This window comes from Melanaphis sacchari, unplaced genomic scaffold, assembly GCF_002803265.2.
Source record: "Melanaphis sacchari strain LSU unplaced genomic scaffold, SCAv2.0 Contig28_pilon_pilon, whole genome shotgun sequence".
Taxonomy (NCBI): domain Eukaryota; kingdom Metazoa; phylum Arthropoda; class Insecta; order Hemiptera; family Aphididae; genus Melanaphis; species Melanaphis sacchari.
Window position 1 is genome coordinate 2438716 of NW_020271162.1, and position 22853 is coordinate 2461568.

General features: G+C 22.6%; 1 protein-coding gene across 3 annotated transcripts in view; it reads left to right on the forward strand.

Annotated features, from left to right (window-relative positions):
• The window catches only part of LOC112595589 (Down syndrome cell adhesion molecule-like protein Dscam2), a 290281-nt gene that overhangs the window by 118364 nt on the left and 149064 nt on the right, over positions 1–22853 (forward strand). For all 3 annotated transcript variants that reach the window (XM_025340850.1, XM_025340851.1, XM_025340852.1), the window contains exon 4: positions 15977–16159. In XM_025340850.1, the coding sequence (XP_025196635.1) occupies positions 15977–16159 (183 nt within the window). The remainder of the gene's footprint in view (positions 1–15976; positions 16160–22853) is intronic.

Consider the following 22853-nt stretch of genomic DNA (forward strand, 5'->3'; position numbering starts at 1 on the left):
ATTATACTATTAATACAATTATCATCATTATCATCTACTATACATTTTTTGCCATAATTTATCTCATTTTTCTCAAGTATTAAAAAAATAGTAGTTTTACGAGGAAAATAAAATAATAACAATATAATGATGTATTCAATTTTATAGTTTTATTTAAATATCATAGTAAATGCTTGAACTTTTAATTGCGTTTTAATTTTTTTGTGGAATTACACGTTTTTCACCTGGTCTTTTATTTGTACGTAAGGAAAGATAGATAAAAATACTAGAAATTAAAATAGATTTAATTATAATGCAAGCTATATAGAATTGACTAAGTAAATTAAAAATTCACAATGCATAAATAATTTCGTTATACAGATTATTGTATAGACAATGTAAGTAAATTTCTATATTCGTAACCATTTATTATAGTTATTATTTATTACCAACAAAATAAATTTATTTAAAAATAATATTATGTACAGTTCAACAAATCATATAAAAAAAATATATATATGTATAATACTTTAAGTTAATAATCCATTTTTTACCATAAATATAATTCAAAATTCAAACCAATAAATATTATGTTATGTAGTAAGTACGACAATGTACGATTGTCGCACGGTACACATAATAATAATAATGCTCTCGATCATCGAAAATATGTATAATGTTCATTCACGTGTAAATGTCGGGTAACTTTTAGAGAATAATAACAAATCAATATATGCACAACATATTGTACTCCGTCTAACGAGAACTATCGTATGTATTGTTCATTATGTTATGAGATAAGGTATTTACAGAATTGTGATCGATGTTGGTGTTTGGCCAAACTTAGTATTATGTAATTTAATTTGTTAAAAAAAAAAAAATAGAAAATACTATTGTCCAAAACACATTGATCTCAGCTGTGTGATATTTTAGTCTGATTTTTCTCTGTTTTTCTGTTATATATTTTCTGAAATAATGCAATTTTTTTTCATAATTTTGAATTTAATGAATTAATAATAATAGTAAAAATTGTAATTTATAAATAATACAGAACAAATAATATAATTAAATTTGATATAAATATTATTATTAACAATAATTTGTTTTATAAATTGTTAGTTTTCCTAAGTTATTTGAAGTCATAATTCTCTATAAAATATCCTCAAATGTATCAGTTTCTTGTATAATCTACTGAAATCATGTTTACTAAATAGTAATATTGATAATAGAGATATTCTCTCTTCAATCAATAGCAGCTCCTTCTCATATTACCATCGGTCAGGTGCTGTTTTTTTTTTTTTTTTTTATTGGATAAAGAAATTAACAGATTATGGTTCATCCTATACATTAAGTAAAACTATTTCTGCATTGAATGAACATTTTATTTTTTAATATCCTATAAGGCTATAAATAATATAAAAATATTCATTTTTACTGTTAAGTAATTTAACTTATTGAATATTAATTTTAAATATCATTAAACATATTGATTTAATATCATTATTATGTATCTTAATATTCTACTATGATATGTAGTATGTTTACATAATATGTATTTTTATTGGTCTGTTTGTTTTGTATACTTTATTATATTTCATAGTATTTTTATGTATACTATCCCATTTATATTACCTTAAGGCTTAAACTTTCAGATATTTATCTAAAAACAAATAGATTAAATTTAAAAAATAATACCTATCGATATTAACTTGTAATTGAACATGTTAAGTCAAACTAAATATAGACAAAATAATATATGATTCATCAATTTTGTCATTTTATATTATATACAATATGTTTCTAGATTGAAATTATTTGCTGTATAGATTAAATAAAATAAATGTAAGTTATACAATCAGTTCACAATGCCAAGACGGCTATATCGTCATCACAAGCTTCAAATTATTTCTATATTTTGAACTCTCCCTCTTCTTCTTCTTTTTTTTTCTTTAACTCAATCTAGAATTGAATTTAAAGATTTCGATAAAGATAGTAATTTTTTAATTACAAATTTAATTGTATAATTTACATTTTGCTTTCAAATTGTACATTATCTGAGAATCAAATTCATATAATGTGTAAAACAGGATTTTAATAACTATATTATGTTGTTTGATAATTATAATGTTATGATTACTCGTTTATGGTGGAATGGGTACCAAAATCATAAAATCAACTAATTCTATTCACATGAAAGAATAAAATACTATCAAAATTCTAAAAGTAAATATATCATAATACATGTGAATTAGAATAGATAATTGAGATAGATAGAAATTATATCAGCCATAAACACCGCCAAATCTACTACCATTCGATCACTCAATTACTTTGAACGCATTATATTATTAAATTACTTTATTTTAAAGTAGATACATGTACAATATAATATTGCGTATTATAATTATAGGTATATAGACATTTACATTATCATTATTATAGGAATATCGTGAAATATTCCAATCGTTAAACGATGATATTCCCAAGTGAATACGAAATAATCGTAATACATTAAAGCAATTATTATAGTAATAATTTAGTAACAGATACCGACAGAAAAATAACCCTTAGTGGGTGTGTGTACTTAAAGCATATTATTATAATAAAAATTATTATTATTGTATTTTATTGAACAATAGAAATATTGAAAAAAAAGTAAATGCCATATGCGCTATGGATGTGATTACTTATTGAAAAAAAAAATCTATCTTGTGTATCTCATTAATAGGTTTTATGCGTTTTTCTACCAAACCATTATTTTTCATGCACAATTCGATATGCTATAATAGTATTTATATACATCACAACATATACGATTATTCTTTAATATATAGTTCTGGTCTTCTCAAAAAGTATCTATTTATTTTTATATCTCAACTATTATTTTTTTAAATTTATATAATATAATCTATATAAATAAAACACTATTTATATAGTTAGGTTAGACACTCCACTTTTACGACACTCGATTTCAATTAATACAATAAAAACTAGTGAAATAAATAAAAATATAGATTTTATTTTAACTAGAATTTATTTATTAAGAATTTATAGCACTTAACAATATATTGAGTGTTAATCATTAAAAGAATCAACTGGTTTGTGTATAATATCGAGTAATATAGTATAATATAGTAAAATAATACCCATTTCGATATTTCATTGGTTCCTATCATTCTTATCATATACTTTAAAATCAAATAATACATTGAGCAGCTAACATACGATTATTGGAATAAGAGGATTGATACAAAACTTTCCCAATTCGACGATTTATACACAATATCGACGACGGTCATAAGATACGGTTTGAGATCGGAAGTCTAAAATTAATTGAGAACGTTTCGAAGAAAAATATTCTTATAAAAAATATAATATAAAGACGAATAATAAAATAAAAAAGAATTTTTAATATTTCTTAAAGCTTTTTTGAAAAAATTGGACTACTACACTTGGCGCATGTTAATAAAATAGTTTAAATATTATGATAACAATATTATTGTGAATATACCTAATCCTACCATAAAAAAATGACATACGAACATTGTCATTGATGAACGATAAAAATGTTACATCATACAAAAGTTATAGCATGAAATTATTTACATTTACTTTTTTTATTATTTATTATTTAAATCTTATAGATAGATTAATATTATTTTTTTTCCCTTTTTCATTCGTTAAATGTGTACTAAATCTTCTTTTATTCAATTTAATTTACATATGTGAATAAGAAAAATAAATAAATAAGTTTAAAGAAATTTTGTTTTGACTTTGAACAAGAAACTTACATTTTAAAGCTTAAAAAATATTTTAATAAAACTACAAATTTGAACTATGATATTGAGAAAATAGTAAGCCAATTTTCCCACCAAAAATGTATTGATATTTATTGATATTTATGTTAAATGTTAATAAATGATAATAGTACGTGTCATTATTTTGTATTTAATAACGGAAATTCTCTTAAAATAATTCATTGTTGAAACCAAACTATTAAAACATTTCTTTAATAAAATTTTGATTATGAAATAAAATTAAACTTACTATATTAAAAAGACATGTGTTTCTTCTTTTCGTTGGTAAGTACAAGTAAATATTTTATGTGTAAAAAAAAAATAATTAAAGACAAAATATTATTCATTTACTACATATTATATAATCTTTAACTGCTTCAGAACGAATTGCAGTTATATTATTTGATCACAACCCTTTCATAATATTAAAACGGTTGTTACGTTATATACTTACAACTAGCCGTTAATCATGCGTTGTATGCAAAATGAACTATTATAAGCGTTGATATAGGAATATTATGACTGCTAGTATGAAATGTTATTAAAAATAAAATATCAATATGTTTCTTTTACTATATTGTGTTTTTGTGTGTTTGTGTGATTATGCGTAAACGAAATAGGATCAACCTTGTCCTATATTTAATTATTATTACGATTAATTAAAAACTCATCATGTTATATAAATTAACCACTACATGAACGCTTGGTTTACACTTATACTTAATCCTGAAGGCAAACACATAGTAATTATTATACAGTGAAAACTGTGTAATGCAGACCCTGAATAAAACGGAAAACTATCCAATACGGAATTTTTCTATAGTCCTGGCATGTTCCTATAGTTTTATATAGACATTCAATGTCTATAAAATGGAACTTTCCTAACACGAAAACTGAACGGTTTTGTACGTTCAATGCAAGTAAAAAACCTTGCAAAAGCCGGAAATATAACTCGTGTCATGTTACGTTGATATGAATATGTAGGTACTTCATAAACGACAATTTGATAAAACTGCATATTATATTAGTTAGATAATTTGTATATTTTGGTTATCGTATCTGTGATACAAACTTATTGCGTGTGTGTAATATATATATATATATATATATATATATATATCGATGAAGTAGTTATGCACCAACAGTCTTACATGAACAGTTTGCTTTTACATACTGAGTGAATATCATTCAAATACATAAAATATTGAAAAAATATCAACAACAGTGACAAACAAAAATGTTTCATGATTTTTGAAAAAGCTAAATGTTTAAATTTAATTCCCAGCATCCATACCTATATAATATGTATAAATTTAAAATTGTTAATAATTTTGTAAAAAAATAAGTGTATAATTAATGTAAAATAAATTATATAAAGTAAAGTAATAAATTAAGTATATAATTAGTCTCCAACTCAAAAAATAAAAATTATAAATGTTGTAAGCTAGTTTTTTTAATGTGAAAAACTGATTAGGATTTACAATCCGGATTTTCCCGTTTTATTCAATAAAGCGTAAAACTGCTTAAAGCGAAATGTTTGATTGATCCTAAGCTATTTCGCATAAGACATAGGTCTATCAGGTCGCGTTAATTGCATTTCTTAAGCGCAGATTGAGAACACTGTCATTTTAAACTTAATATACTATTTTATAAAACAAACATAATATTATCAAGTATATATTATATATAAGTATATGAAAGGTGTTATGGACTCATTTTACCTTTGTGGAGAGATTCATATAAGGAAGCAACGATCTAATTTTGAAAGATGTCTCAAAACCTTTTGTAACTGAGAACACTATTTTTAGTAGTATCAGTAGTATAGTATTCCATAAAATGAATTTTAAAAGTCATATCGCAGTCATCTATGCAAATAATAGAACATAATAGAATATTCACCAAGTTAATTAATTAATTTAAGAACCATTAATACAGGTATGTTTACACTTATTATGAAAAATATATTAATCAAGATTAATTTTTGTTTTGTTATTTTTTTTTTGTATTACATTCAAATTAACTGGTCATTAATTACTTTTCCATAGGCAAATTTAAAAAATAACAAGCATTACACCAAGTACAGGTTAACTTACTTTTTAAGTGATAAGTCACAAATTTTAAATAAATAAAAAATAAACTTTTAAGAAAAATAGTGTTTTACAATAATTTCCCATATTTTTTAAAAGGGTCATATTATAAAGTTAATAATTCTTTTCACTTACTCATCTTAGAATAAAATCATTTAGCGATATATATATAATTTCTATGTAAATTTACTTTTATTATTATTAAATGATAATAATAACTCTTATAAACTTTGCAACAAACTCTTTTATCCTATAATCTATGATCTCATATATTCTGTAAAGTGATGATAAACATTTTTTTTTTTTTTTTTAAGAGGACAACAAACGTTTAAAAGACATGATAGTGATTTAACTGTTATTTAACCCTGTAAATCGATATTACTATAATATATGATATATTTCCCCTGCATGTATTATAGTATATAATTTTAAATATATAATATATATAATATATATAAATAATATTTATATATATATATATATATATATATATTATAAATGTATAAATGACACATCGTTTCTTTTTGTATGATTCAGAGTACGTAAAATAACTATTGCAACGTAATCGGAAGAATCTTGTTATGATATTAGTAATCCACAAAAGGTTTTCTATTCCTTATAAATAATTTTACATAGCTGGTGGTTAAGCACTATGTATGAAGTTTTTAATTATTAATAATACACGATTGGCTTATAAATCGTCTATATTTATTTAATTTAAAATAGTACTTTACTGTCTTGGAAGATAGCTAATAAGTTAATAAGCGTATTGATAATAGTTAATTTGTATTGAAGATTATAGTTGAACTTCCTGCAGAGTATCATTTTAATATTATATTATCAGTAATAACTTAGACGTATCAATTAGTATTTATTGTGTATACTTCGTATTGGTCAACTCTATACAGTGTGATTATTGTATAATATACATTGTATAGCGTGTAACAAATATTACGCTATTTACATTTTACGTATATATTTAGCTTCGTATATTTTAGGTTTTATATGCATGGTCGGTCGATTTTTTTTTTTTACTTTTTTCCGGTACTGGAGGTTTACGTTTCCGCACTGACGGACGTTTATTTTCAATATATTTATAATATACGCATGTAATAGTTGGCTCTCAGTTATTCAGCCAAAAAAATGTCATTTTCGAAAATGATAAAACAAATCATGTCAAACATTTTTCAGCTATAGGTTCATTAAAAAAAAAAAAAAACTAACGAAGTTATAATATATTACTTTAATTCAAGTTTGCAATTTAAATCTTCATTTACTTCATCTTATTAAATTATTTTTTTTAATACAAGTATATACATAATATTTGTTACACGAATGCTCGACTATTTACAAATATATATTAACACAAACACATATTTCTAAAATGACAAATACTGATATAAAAAATTAAGACACAAATATCTGTTTTACATTTTTTTAAGCTGTTAATGGTTTTTTTGAAATTGTTTAGTTTTTTTTCTTATTACAATAAATATCGAAGAAATTTCCTACTGTGAAATTTGTGTTATAATCACCATAAAGTACTTTAAATTGCAATCTCTATGTAACATTACAATATGATGTTAATAAAATGTCCGTACATTTTTTCACAAAAACAAAAATATACATTGAACTGGAATGTTTTAATAATGTTTCATACCTTTCATCTTCGCGATATTGAAACAAAACATTATACGCAATTATCAATATATGAGTATTTTGGTATTTTAATAAGTATTTCATGTGACATAAACACTAAGATATAACATTACAAAAAAAGTTTATCTTATATCACACAATTATTGTTTTTAACACAGTACAATTAAAGCTTCAAGATTAATTATTTTTAACGTTTATTATTATAATTTTTATTATTTATACACCATACATGTATATTATATGATATATTATATAGCAGGGGTCGGTAACTCGTGGCCCGGGGAATTTATAATTAATATAAAAATATTTTACACCAAATTATTGTTTATAAGTGGAAATTATTGAGTTGCGTAATAAAATATTTTGTTTAACAAATGTTATCCGTGTTTGAAAGTACGTATATTTGTGAGCAAAGTTTTTCACTAATAAAATATCGAGAAAGCAAATCATTACGAGTTTATTTGTAAGTCATTTGAATACTGAGAACTTCTACGTAAAAAATCAATTCTATGATCAATAAACTAGTTAATGCTATTCGAACTCAAAAATCACATTAATTTTAACTTTGTATTTTTTTAATTATTTTTAATTTTTGTTTTTATCAAAAAAAAAATTGTTAATACCTACATACCACATTAAATCAATATACCAAACACCCATTAACTTATATAAATTAAATTGTTTATAACTTAACTTTTGCTTAGAAAAAATAAGGTGTATAGAGTTTATGGTGCGTGAAAAAAAATGATTTTTATTACTTGGCCCTCGAAACCAAAAAGGTTCCCGACCCCTAATATAATATAGTATATTATAGTATTAATAATAAGTACTTGTTATAATTACAACATATTTATTTTATACAAATATATTATTATAGTTTCTACGTTTTCAAATATACATTTCTTTATATTTATATAATATATATTTTAATGTGTTGTAATTATATTCATAGCATAATATATTTTCTATTATATTGAGACAACACAATTATTAATAGCACATTGCAGAGAAAATTTATTTGATTCGTTTCATATTATGTGTTACTGGTTATAATATTTTTCACTTAAGTGTATAATTGATATTATGACATCACTAGTCACCACGAAGTATGAAATATTTAAAATTATTCATAATATATTACAAGTAAAAATATTGTTTAAAACAAATATTGTAGTTCATTATAATCTTTAATAATTTAAAAGTTTGGATCACAATAGCGTCATAATATTATGGCGTTGAAACCTTCATCTACAACAATCAAACAGACATGTTTAATTGATTGAAATATTTAATTAGTATAAAATATAGTGTTAAGTAGGGATTGTTTGGTAAATATCTTATTTTTTTGAACTTAAACTTTTCAATAATGAATTAGTAGACCTTCTTTGAGTATTCAACTTTCTAATTAAATACTTAATTCAAGCTTGAACATAAACAATAATATTAGAGGTAATGAAGTATCTATGCAAGATTCATTTAAACATTTTAGAAATTATTTTTTTATTAAACTCATTTTTTAGTTTACAATGAGATTATTAAATTGTTATAATCCTAGTTAATTAAGTACCTCAATACTATAACATATTTATTCATTAACAATTAATTAAATTAAATTTAAAAAAAAAGAAAAAAAAACTGTCAATATCAAAAAAAAAAAAAAAAAATGGTCTAGTCATTTTTGGTTTGTATAATAAAAATAACATAAATAGGCTCCTAGACATAATAATATATAATTCATAACTAGGGTAAGGATGTTTATGACTCTAAAAATATTAAAAAGTGTATTCATATATGCACAATATATATCAAAATATTATATCTTTTTAAAATTAGTTTATTACCAATCCAAATTGTATCTTTAATTAGTTTACAATAATATATTTATAGCTTTAAACTTAAATAAAAATTCATACAAACATAAACATTAAATATAAAATTTTGTTTTTACTCAAAAAATACAAATAAACATATAAATGCAAATGTAAATGTAAGTAATTATATCTTATCAGCATCACCACACTATCGCGATTATTGGTCATAAACATGATTATATTGATTAATAAACATAGAGTTATAGTAAAGATAATAAATTAATTAAAATAAATTAATAATATAAATTACACGTTTTTCTCGTTTTCATCAGTTATAAGACCAACAATACCTACCTATGAGTTTATATTGATGTTAATATTATATTCAAGTTATTTCGGACAAAATATGCATTTGTTTAAATTTTTTTTGAAAAAAACATGCATTTATTTAAAATTTTTAGCAGGATATGAATTTATTCATAAAAATCCCTAAATATGCAAAAATATGCAAAATAAATTGAATGTATCTGATTCTATATCATACAAAACGAATTTATTACTGGGTTGCGATGTGTAAAACTAAAAGAAAAAATATGTGAAAGTCATAAACATTCTAACCCTACTCACAACCAACACATATCACTATAAGTATTTGCTATAATGAAGCATTATTTTTTTAACATACATATTTACCCATACGTAATTTATTTTAAAGTCAAAATTATTGAAATGTAAATCTTATGAATTTTTCAAGACTTAAACTTGAAATTTTAAGTTCGATATTAACAGAATAATTAAGTAATTAATACATTTTACCTTTCGATAAATCTAAATATTTTAATATTACACTTATTCTTTTCTGACAAAAAAAAAATAATTAAAGAAAATAGTGGGCCAACTCCTGGTCTTCATATTTGTTGGTAAATAAAATTCATAAACATTTAAAGATAATAAATAGTTACCATCTGTAGCTATTGTAAAAATTTTACTTTATAATAATGATATGAAATACTTTTTCATATACAAGTGATAACTCTATAACTTGTCAAAAGTAATTAACCATTCAATCATTAACCTACTCGACATCATATACATAATGTGCTATTTAATTATTTGTTATTGTTATTGTTACTGTTATTTAATTGATATAAAATATAAAAACTATTTAATTTAATAATTTACTAATTGTTTATTTATTTTATAAATCATTATACATTGCATTCAATTTTAATAAAACTCGGAATTAAAAGGTACAAATAAATTCTGAATTATCTTTATTATTTTTTTTAAATAAATAAACTCGTAATAAGCGGAACCTATTTGTATATTTAATTTATAACAAAAATACGATATTAATGATTTTTTATTAATAGTTTTTATTTATTAATTAATTTGTTAAAATCATTTAGATAATATACTTAATTAAGTTAAAAAAATTTCTACTGAGTAACAAAAAAGTACATTCATAGAGTGTAGTATGAGTTAATATTTTCTGATAATAATCTTATTGTTAGTATTTAAATATTATAATATTAACTGTTACAGTTGCATAATATTCTAGAGCCTTAAAAACAAACTTGAACTCCAAATTTCACTTTTTAAAGTGCTATATTATCAAATTCATCAAATTTTATCAAAATTATTACAATGATTTTGAAGTTATTGTTCCCACTCACTTTGAATAAATTCTGTTTTTACTATTACCCTATTATGATTTTGGCATGAATAATTAGTAATCAAAGTAAAATGTGTACACGATTTAAATATATTAGTGACATTAAGTATTAATGTCTTTTTTGTATTTTAGGATAGGTGACAAAGCTGTTGTAACGAGTAACGACTTTATGTCACACATTAACTATGGGTCAGCAGTACACTGATTAATTATTACATTATTACCTATTCTATTGAGTATGTAATTGTATATCGTATTTATTATAATTGTTTTTCCTATAAATAAATTATTAATATAAATTAAATACAGATTTAAAATAAATTTAATGATTTCAAATTGCTGCTATATCACAATGTATGTGATATTTAATGGTAAACATAATTTATGAAGTCTTATTTTAGACATGTATATAACACTAATACACTAAAAAAAATTAAGTGTATTTTTGTGACTTGTAATTGTGTTATGACTATAATATAATATTCAATGTACACGTTAGATAAAAATTTCAATTTACGTTATAAAGATATTTTTATGGGATATATATTATTCAATGGTACTATCGGATAAACTGTAATTGGTTATTAACAAATACGACAATGTATTTTTCATAAATAGTCAACATATTTTGTAATGTTAAAAGTTAAAGCATAAGATTCTTCCATAATAATTAAGGCAATATGTTATTGCATAGTGGAATCTTTATTTTTCAAGTCAAGCTGGATATCACTGTTTTAAAAAAAAAACAGTCTCGAAATAATAACTGCACATTCCATTACACAATATTTAAATCTTACAGATCTACTTTCACGAATATTATATTTGTTTTGTGCTTTTATTCTTAGCTGAAACAAAAGTACTGTCACAAAAATGACACGAACTTCTTAAGAATAGGGTATGCATGTTTATCAATACACTAAAAAAAAATTACCCATAATTAAAGAAGCTATATAAAGTTATTAAGCTATATTTTAACTAAAAAGTATTAGTGTATACAATATCACACTTTATTTTCTTTTTGATTGTACCTGTATATACATATCAACGGTTTGTTTATATTTTTTATTGTTGTTTTAATTAAATTATAAAAATGTGTTTAACTTTGTCCAGTTGTTATTTTCTTACTTATCAATATTTACAATCCATCGTAACAATTATGGTTGTGATTTAAATTAACTCCAACAAAATTATTAATAAAATATTATATAAATCATCGTTGATTAGTCTTATCCAAAAGCTTCATGTTTGAAGGCCCGTTTCAATAAATTACACTAAAAGTATGTCGGGTGTTTTATCGATGATACTTGTGTATGGATTAAGTTGTTATGTAAATAGTATAATACATATTATATAAAGTACTTTGTTGCTCACCACGTGGTCTGCGCTATGTAAATTGTAGGTTTTGTGGTATTTTTTTTTTTGTATTACGTTATTACGTTAATCGAGAAGAAAAATACTAGGTAGTCACTAGTCACCCACTCGTAAAATATTATATTTTACGTTTATGAAATGCTAGCAAAGGGACAAGTCAATTTTTATCAATTTTATTTTTATTACTTTTATGCAGTTAGAAAACATAGAAACTGTGTTTAAAATAGAAATAAGATAATAAATATTCTAATAGAAAAATAATTTCAATAAAAAGTATAATCGTATCTTAAAAGCAATATAATTTAGTATTTTTCTCTCTTAAAAACTAAAAAGAAGTATGCTTTTCCCTTTTCAACATTTGGCGATTTAAATACATACTATTTTTAATACAAACAGTAAACAGTTAAATTAAATTATATTTTCAGGTTTATGTAACATGTATGTTTTAAATTTAATGTATATTTATATGATTTATAATATGAATAGAACAAATACCTATATGACCTTCTGTATATCAAAAAAAAATTGTGATTATACAGCTTAATTATTGTTTTTTAAATAAAATTAAAAAAAAGTTTTTATCCATTTATTTTGTACCACCTTATTAACGTAAGTTGCTATACCAATATTTTAAACAATTTATACCTATAATTGAATTTTCGACAAATCTGACGACCTGTCAAAACATATTTTAATGATGGATAGTAATATTATGTTTCTGACGAGAATAATAATTATTAAAATTTCTCAAACAATCCCTACACACGATGTGAAAGGAAAATCTCGAATTAATTTGGTAGCACACTAATAATGTTAATATACGAATACTAAATAAACCAAAATTATAAGTGCACAACCGACGTAATAAATTAAGTTTATTTGAAAGTGTTAACTGTCAACAAAAAGCTTATTTTAACTTGCTGCTGTGGTGTGATGTATAAACGATTTAGACGTAAAAAACAGATAATCGTACATTGATATTACAACTTAGAGTGAGAACCCAAAATAAATAATTTATTTTTCCTTATTATCAATACCACGTATGTATACTTAAAAAGTTAAAAAGTTAAAGTTTTAATATATTTATGTTTATTAATAGACGTTCATGAATAAATCAAATTTAAACTTTCTTTAGAAGCACATAGGTATACGAACAAATGCAAGCAATGCGTTAAAACTTATAAGTCTGGAAAGCTTAATAATTAATATGAAAATGAAACTTATTAAAACTTGTACAAATCTGCAAGATGTTTAAATCATGGTTGATTGGAAAAATCATTACCAAATAACTGATCTCAATTTTTTTTTGGGAATAATAAAACGAGTTTCGCAAATAAGTTTTATTATATATTATAGTATAAGTTTACCTAAGTATTGCAATTAATTGTCTAATAAACACCTCAATGACTATTCTAGAGACAAATAAATTATCAGTTTGTAAAATTTAATAATATTAATAATAAAAATAATCCAAATATCATACCTGTATTAAATACGTATTTTCTGCCGGCGAAATAACAACGCACAGTAATAAATTTATTACTATGTATAATACATGTACATAAATACTGTGTACGACTTGTCCACATTAGTTAACCACCATTTCTTGACACGTCAAAATCGCGTTTTTTAGTTATTCTGATCCATATTACATAAAACGTAGCATAACCAAGTCATGTTTGATTGATTCGATTTGAATCAAAGACGAATTGCCAACTTTTAGTAGATTTCATCTACTTGAGCTTATATTATTTTACTATATATAATGATATTATTTTTATCGATGTGTTTTTACATTATAGCCATATATAAACATTAATATTAATATGGTGGATATATATATATAAAAAAAAATATAATATAATGTTAAATTTTCCAAAATACCACAAGTAGGTATAAAAAAATTTAACAAATCAGTTAAATAATATGTTTTTGTAAACCTACACGAAAATCACATTACCAATTCAAACATAAAATGGGAATTAAATTTATGATATACTTATTGTGATTAAAGTATACGGATTTCTGGTGTATGAACATATTTGACTGATATCGCTATATTATTGATTTGATGTAAGTGAGATATATAAATAATTTGAGATTGTATAGTTTATGCTATTAATGGTAAATAGTGACCACAATATTCAGTGTTATGTAAATATATCATTATGTAGATATTGTTTATATAGACATCTACAGTAAACTTGAGTGAATAGTGATTAAAACGTATACAATTGTGTGAAATATCCAAAAAGAAATATAACTTTTTTTTTATATATATAAATATAAATCATAAAAGTATTTTGTTGAAAAATAAAGGTTCGCTAACTATGTTCTCTAAGAGCACTCGATCTTATACGTGTTTTGTTGCCGAAAAACGAGATTTTTAGAAGACATTTTACGTGATAAACGAGTATGAAGAAATATCATGCACAATGAAATTTTTGTTGCATTTTTTCCTTACTTTTTAGTGCGTGTTTTGTGTTTTCAAGCATTAACACTTTAAATGCTTTAAATCGCTGTTTTCTAAAGTCTCTCAAGCCGTCACGTTTTATATTAATATAAATTTTATATTTAATATATCTATATAGATTTAGAAAAAAACAAAGGTATAAATCAAATAAGATTGAAGTATACAATTTATTTTGTGATAAATAAATGTGCATGTTCGAGTGAATAACATATCGTTTATAAAATCCAATGTAAGTAGATATGAAATATTATTAGGTATGTAGCCATTATTTAGCTGTTTGTACAATATTATAAAGTGTATAACATTTTACTTATTTGTGTTGAAATTCATTTGACAAAATGTATTCACAATCATGGTTTCCTGCAACGTTACTATCGCGGGAAACACAATGACATAACAGATAAGACTTATAATTTAATGCTGTAATAACAATATAAAATTGTCTTTACACCGCAATAATCAGATCACTGATATCTTATGCATGTTCTGTATAGGCCGCTGCCTTTGCCACTAAAATAAATAAAATCCGAATTTTACAAAATAAATTCCTAAGGATAAAGCACCATGGTTTCTGAGATATCGTCAGATCCAAAATGACACGGGAATACCCCTGATAAACACATAGATCAAAACCCAGTATTTAAACTTCCACGCCAAACTAAAAAAACTTGGACAGTGTTCGTCATTACAATTTAGGAAGAAAAACTCTTAACAGACATCTACGGCTTCGACTACCTCAGGACATTCTTCTAATAGACACTGAAGACTCACCATCAGAAAATGAAGAATACTATTAATATTAATATAATATACTAGACCTCATTAACAATATTTATTTATTTATTTTTTTTATTATTCTTTATTATCATCATTATATAAAATACTAAAATGTTGTAATAGCACAACATAAGTTGAAACATTTAAATAAAATAAATACAAAAAATATAAATTATTAATTTCTTCGTGCAAACTACTGAAACCTAGGAATGGAGATTTGTGCGTTGGTAGTGGGGTACGGTGCGTTTTGGTTTGCGATCAATCACATTTTCATAATAAAAAGAGTACAGTTAACATTTATTTCATTTCTACTTGAAAAATAACTGAAAGACATTTATTTGTTACAGAGGTAATAAGGAACTTCGAACCTATCGTTAGAGACACAGTGACAATGCCTGGTAACGTGGCCGTCTTCAACTGTCACATACCTGGAGTAAGTTTCAATGAGAATCATGTGTTACCTGAATCAGTGGCAATCACATCATGGGTGCAAGACGGTGTCTTTAACATATTTCCATCGTGGGAGATAGGTAAATTTCCATTATTTATTAATTTATCGTATAATAATTTATATTATACATTATAATGTTTCATTTTCACCTGATATATATTTAAAATTTTATATTTATAAGTTTGTGTTATTTATAATTATTTATAAATTAAGAAAATAAAAATTTTAAATATTAAATTCTAAGTTCATAAAAAGCAAAAAAATATATGTTTATTATAACATTAAGATTTAGAAATTCTCTTGGTTATTAGGATTGAACATATTGTATTTTAACCAAAAATATATTAAATCATACATATTACATATATATATATAAAAAAAAAAAAAATGTGTAACAGAATTATTGTCATATCATCTTACTTAGTAGGTATACAAAAAGGGTATATTTTATCGGTATTCTACCTTTAGTATAAAATACTATAATATTCATCACGTACTAATATATATATATATATATATATAAATATATATACACTATTTTTTTGGAGTTTTATGACAAATTTTTATATTAGTGATACTTGAGTAATGTATACAAAAAAATGATGGTGATCAATATATATGTGTTTAGGTGTCATATGTGCCTAAAATCTTTACAACATTTTTATTTTTATTTATGTGAAGATAATTTCTATAATATTTATGTTTAATCAATTTAAACTTATATATTGTAAATAATTTGAAACTGCACGCAAGATCTTTTTTTTTCTTTTTTTTTTTTAAAGGAGAAATTTCTTCTATGCCTGTTTAAAATGTATATGATAAATTCAAAATTGAATCTTAAATACCTACCTCACTAATTTTTAAAACTATTTGAGATATAAAGTATAATTTTTGCACATAACAACTTAATACATATTATATTGTTTCCATATTAATAAAATATATTATATAGGAGTTTTTTGATACATAAATATTTTCAAATTATGATCATTTATAAATTTCTTTTTGTTTTTTTATTTATTTTTTTTAATGTTATTGAAAGATGATCGGATGTAAAATTAGAACAAACATGAATAAGTTTGTTTAATAGTATTATTTCCAATAGTTAATTTTTAAAGCATTAATTTAGCCATTTAAAATGATACGTTCATCATAATTCAATTGCTTAACAAAATCCTTTAACGTGTATATTTTATATAAGTTAAAAAATAAATAAATATATTTAACTATATTTCTAGTGAAGTGACTAGAAATCATTCAAAATATCGATTACGTTACTAAAATATATTAGGCTCAGTATTGTTCTCTCTGCTTAACTAATTTACCAACTGAATTAAGTTTATAACTAAAATTATAGTTTTTACAATGCTATAGTAATATAGACTTTTTTTTTATGTCACTATTAAAACCATATATTTGGTACCATGATTTTATTCATATTTTTTCATCAGTTTTTCTGGATTAGTAATTACATATAAAACACTGTATTTAAAACTAACTCCGTTGTGTACCGTAAATATTTAAGATACAAATAGACAATAGTTGACCATTAGAAAAGTAAATGTGGAACAAACTAATAATAGTTAATAGTAGATAATAATAATTATAGTAAAAATATTGTATCTGATTTTAGTTTTTCAGTTTCAAATTTCTACGCAAGGAAAATAAATACTTTTGAAATAAAAAACAGCTTATATCACTCTTTGCAAATAGATAGATACCATAGTTTTATTTATTTGTTTATACTCTTTAAGTTAAAAATATTGTAGTATTTTTTGAAAATATGGGTGAAGGAAACTCATTGTGACACCACCAAGTTGAATAAATAAAAAATGTGTACTCATTTTACTAAAAAGAAACTTTGGTTATTATATAGGAAGTTCTAATATTCTTATTAATTTAAATTATTATGTATTTTTATCGCTACTTATAACGTAGTTTATTAAATTTAAAGAATATTACATTGCAATAACATAAAATATTACCAAAAATACAAAATAATAAACATAACATTTTATAATATAATTTAATTTTTTGCTTTGACAAAATCGTGATAATGCGAGAATACGTTGTCAGACTTCACGAACCATAAAATTTGGTCTCGATAACTACACAGAACATGTGCAATTTGACAAATGATAAACGGAAAAACTAATGTACCGATAAGCTCGAGGCATATCTCATATGGTTCTTTTAGGCCAAATATTCTCAAACTCATGCATTAACCATACATATTACTACCTCACAGAACCAAATATACGAATTATGATATATACGGCATGGTGTCTTAACATAAATTCATGTAGGATAGATTTTAAAATTAAAGATGCTATCAATAATAAAATTCTTCAAAATATATAAATTATAAAAGATATTATCTCATTGCTTCACCATATGTTAAACTAATAATCAGGCATATAGTTCAGTGTTTATGTTATTCATAAATGGATTTTTTTTTTGAAAATAATATTAGTTTAATTTATTATTATTATTATTATTTTAAATTATATTATATGTAAGGTATTTAATGTAAAGTAAGTATCAAATAAATCATTAAAATAAAATAATTAAACATTTATTATTAAATCTTAACATAAATTAAAAAAATAAATTAACTCTTTAACTATTATTTATTGAATTATAATATGCTTCAATTGAATTCACGAAGTGAGGTTTTACTAGCTTATTAACTTAACCAGGCGTGGGTGTGATATTAAAAATATTACCTTCAAAATTTTCATACAAATGACATACACAAATATGTAATGATATTCATGTTATTTGTAAATGCTGGAATGGTCATAATTAATACATACGACTATTAGTAATAAAAAAATGCTTGGTTTATGAAGTTATATATTAATAAATTAACACAAGATGGCAAGTAGATGGCCTCAAAAAGGATATAAATCCGGTTGTGATAACAATTGGGGCGTATCACTATTTTTTTTTTTTTTTTGTTTACATCTAAATAATATAAAAAAAGGTTTTTTGCGATTTTATTTTAACATCATAATACGTTCAACAACTGTACGTAATATATAATATAACGTTTTTTTCGATAATATATAATATATTATATAACTGTTCGATTATCATATACAAGAAACGTTCATCCCTTATATAAATCTTAAACTAAATTTCTAGAGTTCTTCAAGGCACAATTTTATCATGCCTTTTTTTTTATATTCACGTTTTATATTGATCCATGTAAAAATACTAATCAAATATAATTTATATGTTTTAATATAATTTGTGTTGTCTTTACTCATATTGCAACATACAGTCTATAGGTCAGATTTAAATATAGACTTTGTTGTATTATATATATATATATATATATATATATATGTTTAACTAAATTACTACCAATATTATATAAATAATTGAGTTTCCAACATAAATGCATAAAAAGGTATTTTGAATGTTTGAATGTTGCTGACAAAACCTACTGATTTTACTTATTGGTTGAAGTGGTAAAACTTATATCTTTTAGAAGCTTTACTACTGTTATTAAGATTTATTATAACTAATGTGTAAACAAAAAACAGTTGGAACTAATAAACAACATCACGCAAGTATAATTATATTCAAATACTTCAAAAAATAATTCCATGATGTGATAAACTACGTAGTATATTTTGAAATAACGTCTATACATTTTGTTTGAATGCTTTTTGTTGAAGTTTTAAAAGTTTTCTAGTTCCATTACGTAGTATGTTAAATTTAACGAGATTCTTATATAAGTATACACATTGAACTCTAAATTGACAGCAATTAGATAATCTATGTATAAGTTATTTTGATTTTCGTAAAAATCATGTTAAATAAAGGTTACCTATATGATAAATAAATCAAAAAAACCATTTAAGTCTATAATGCAATTTTGTAAATGAATATTCTTTCAACACAGCGTTCTACCCAATTCAGTATAGTAAATAATAATAAATAATGATTTAAAAGAATAAAAATAAAAAATATTGAACAGAAGATCAATATTTGAATATGTGTAAATGTACTATTAGAAAATTTGTATTTTCATTTAAACAGGGAAAAAAAATAAAATGTTTAAAATTATTATTATCATTAAATTTATCGTTCAATTTAATTTAAAACTAAAATAGAAATAGGTGATATGATAACATTTTAAAATTTACTCATTATCGTTGTACTGATCATTATTTATTTATTTTTTTAACGTCTAAATTATAAAAGTAAATACCTATATCATGTGTTTGTTTTTAAAACTTGGGAACAAAATATTATTTTATTGATATAATAATATATATTTACCCAGCTAATTAAATACATAAAAATATTTAAGATTTCAAATATTTAAAACTTTGTTGATATTTAAAGTATTAACACATTATTTTTTTTAATTATAACAAAAAAAAACATTAGCTAAATGAAAATACATCAAAACCGTAAGTATTACATTTTTTCCTACATTTTCGGAGTTCATAGAAATACAAGATGTTATTTACGTTTCCAGAAACACGCTAAATATTATTATATGTCAGGATTCTATGATATCTGTTTCTGTTTTTCCATTAGCCATTAGATTTTAAACTCGATGAAACTCGTTGATGGAATATTTTATTTGATAAAGAATTAAAGAAGTGCATTTTATATTCCTACAGATCTTATGTTTTGTATGAAAATTATATTATTTATTAAATTACAAATAAAACTTGTGCACTTTCCTATCTAAAGAAATAAACCCTAATTTATTTATTTATTTATTTTTTTTTTAATCTACATTGAAGTATTTGATTCAAAATAAACTGATTTCAGTGAAGATGTTTCGATAAATTCAGACAAATATAATTTTAATAATTTTATTTATAATTTATAGCCAAATTGAAATAGGTATTGATAGTGGTTTATGGAATTTTTGTTTTTACTTATATTTTTAGTTTTGTGCTTAAAATAAAATATATAACCTGAATAATAACAATAATAATAATAACTTATCATTCAAGAAGCATACATTAAAATGTTCTAAAAAGCATGCAGAGTGTGTATGTTATTATACATCAACATAACATGTATTGATATATTTTAAATATTAGCGAGTTACTAATCGTGGCTTTGCCCATGAAATTTTAGTAGGTATATAATAAAAAATAATAATACATGACAATATTTTTATTATAAAACTTCTTTATAAACCACATTTGATTTATTTTCATTTTATACCAAAATTATTAAACTTGTAGGTATATTGACTCTGAAACATGCTACATAAAATTGTCCATGTTAAAAAGAGCCTAAAAATGTGAGCTAGAGGTCGGCTTATAAGCGTTTATTCATCAATGTATATGTGTATACAGTTTACGTGTAAAATTTTATTTTTGATTATTTAAAACTTTTTAAACAAAAATTTAAAAAAATCCATTCTTATTGCACAGAGACATTTTAATATTAATCTGCCCTCAAAATTTCAAATCGATAACTCGAATAGATTCGATTCTGTGTTGATTATGAATCAGTCATTCAGGAAAATTTTGTTTATATATAAATTATATAATAGAATATAAAATTATAAAATCATATTCTTAAATGTAAAATTTTAAGGAAAAATTATAAATTTTGTAATGAAATTGGTATAGTTTTATTTGATATTTTTTTTTGTTTGATCAAATACTTTTAAATAAGCGTATTTTAATCATTAGTTAATAAAACATATCGAATAAAAATATTAATATAATAATATGCTTAATAAAATGTTTAATATAATAATATGTAAAAATTATATAAAAGAAAAACTGCATAAAAATAAAAATGCGAAAACTAAATTTTAAGTGTTAAAAAGAATGTTTATAAACATTAAATCTTTATGTTACTTTATTTGTTTGTATAAAAACGTTAATAACTTAAAATTGTCGATAGCAATATTTACAACCAAAATTAAATCATCCAATATCTCAGAGAATCATACGAGGTTAACCTTAGAAAAACTAGTTTTATAAATTGTATGCAGAGGTGATTTGGAAATACAAAAAAGTTAGAACATTTTGTAGAAATTTAAAATACAAATAAATGATATATAACTATATAATATAATATTTTGTATGTTGTACGCATATTATATTTTGTGTAGTGAATAGTTATTATCTTACACGAAACTTTTGATTCAGTGAAATCAGATTTTAGAGTTGTGTATAATATATTCATAACACGCATGATATAAGGATATTAGGACGAAAATGAATGATCGACGGATAGTGTATGTACTCATGTACAAAAATGTGATAATAAAAACCATGAAAAAATACTTTACCTGTGTTCAGTCGTCTTAAAAATTGTATGTTAAAATGAAAAAGCTCGTTAGCAAAATGTACATAAATTAATAAAAGAATAACCACTGCAATAGTATTATATTAGGCAATATAATATTATTTAACTTATTGTTGATATCTTTAACAATATTAAAAAATATGCAATATTATGAACTATAATATTTTCGGTTAATTATTCCATTAATAACTTTGTAATCTGTTGACTAAATTTTAATTGAGTTTAGATATTAAACAAATACATTTATAAGTCCACAAGTACATATACTATTATATAGATGAGCGTATCATGCAATATTAAAATTACGTGTCATACTATACAGTAATTCAGTAATACTTCAGTATAAAAGTTAAAGTTATAAAAATGAAATATTATTTTTATTTACATTTAAATTGTAAATTAATTAAAAAAACTTCACTTTTTCATTTATTACATTTTTTACTTTGTCCCTTTCTTAGTTTCAATTTTTT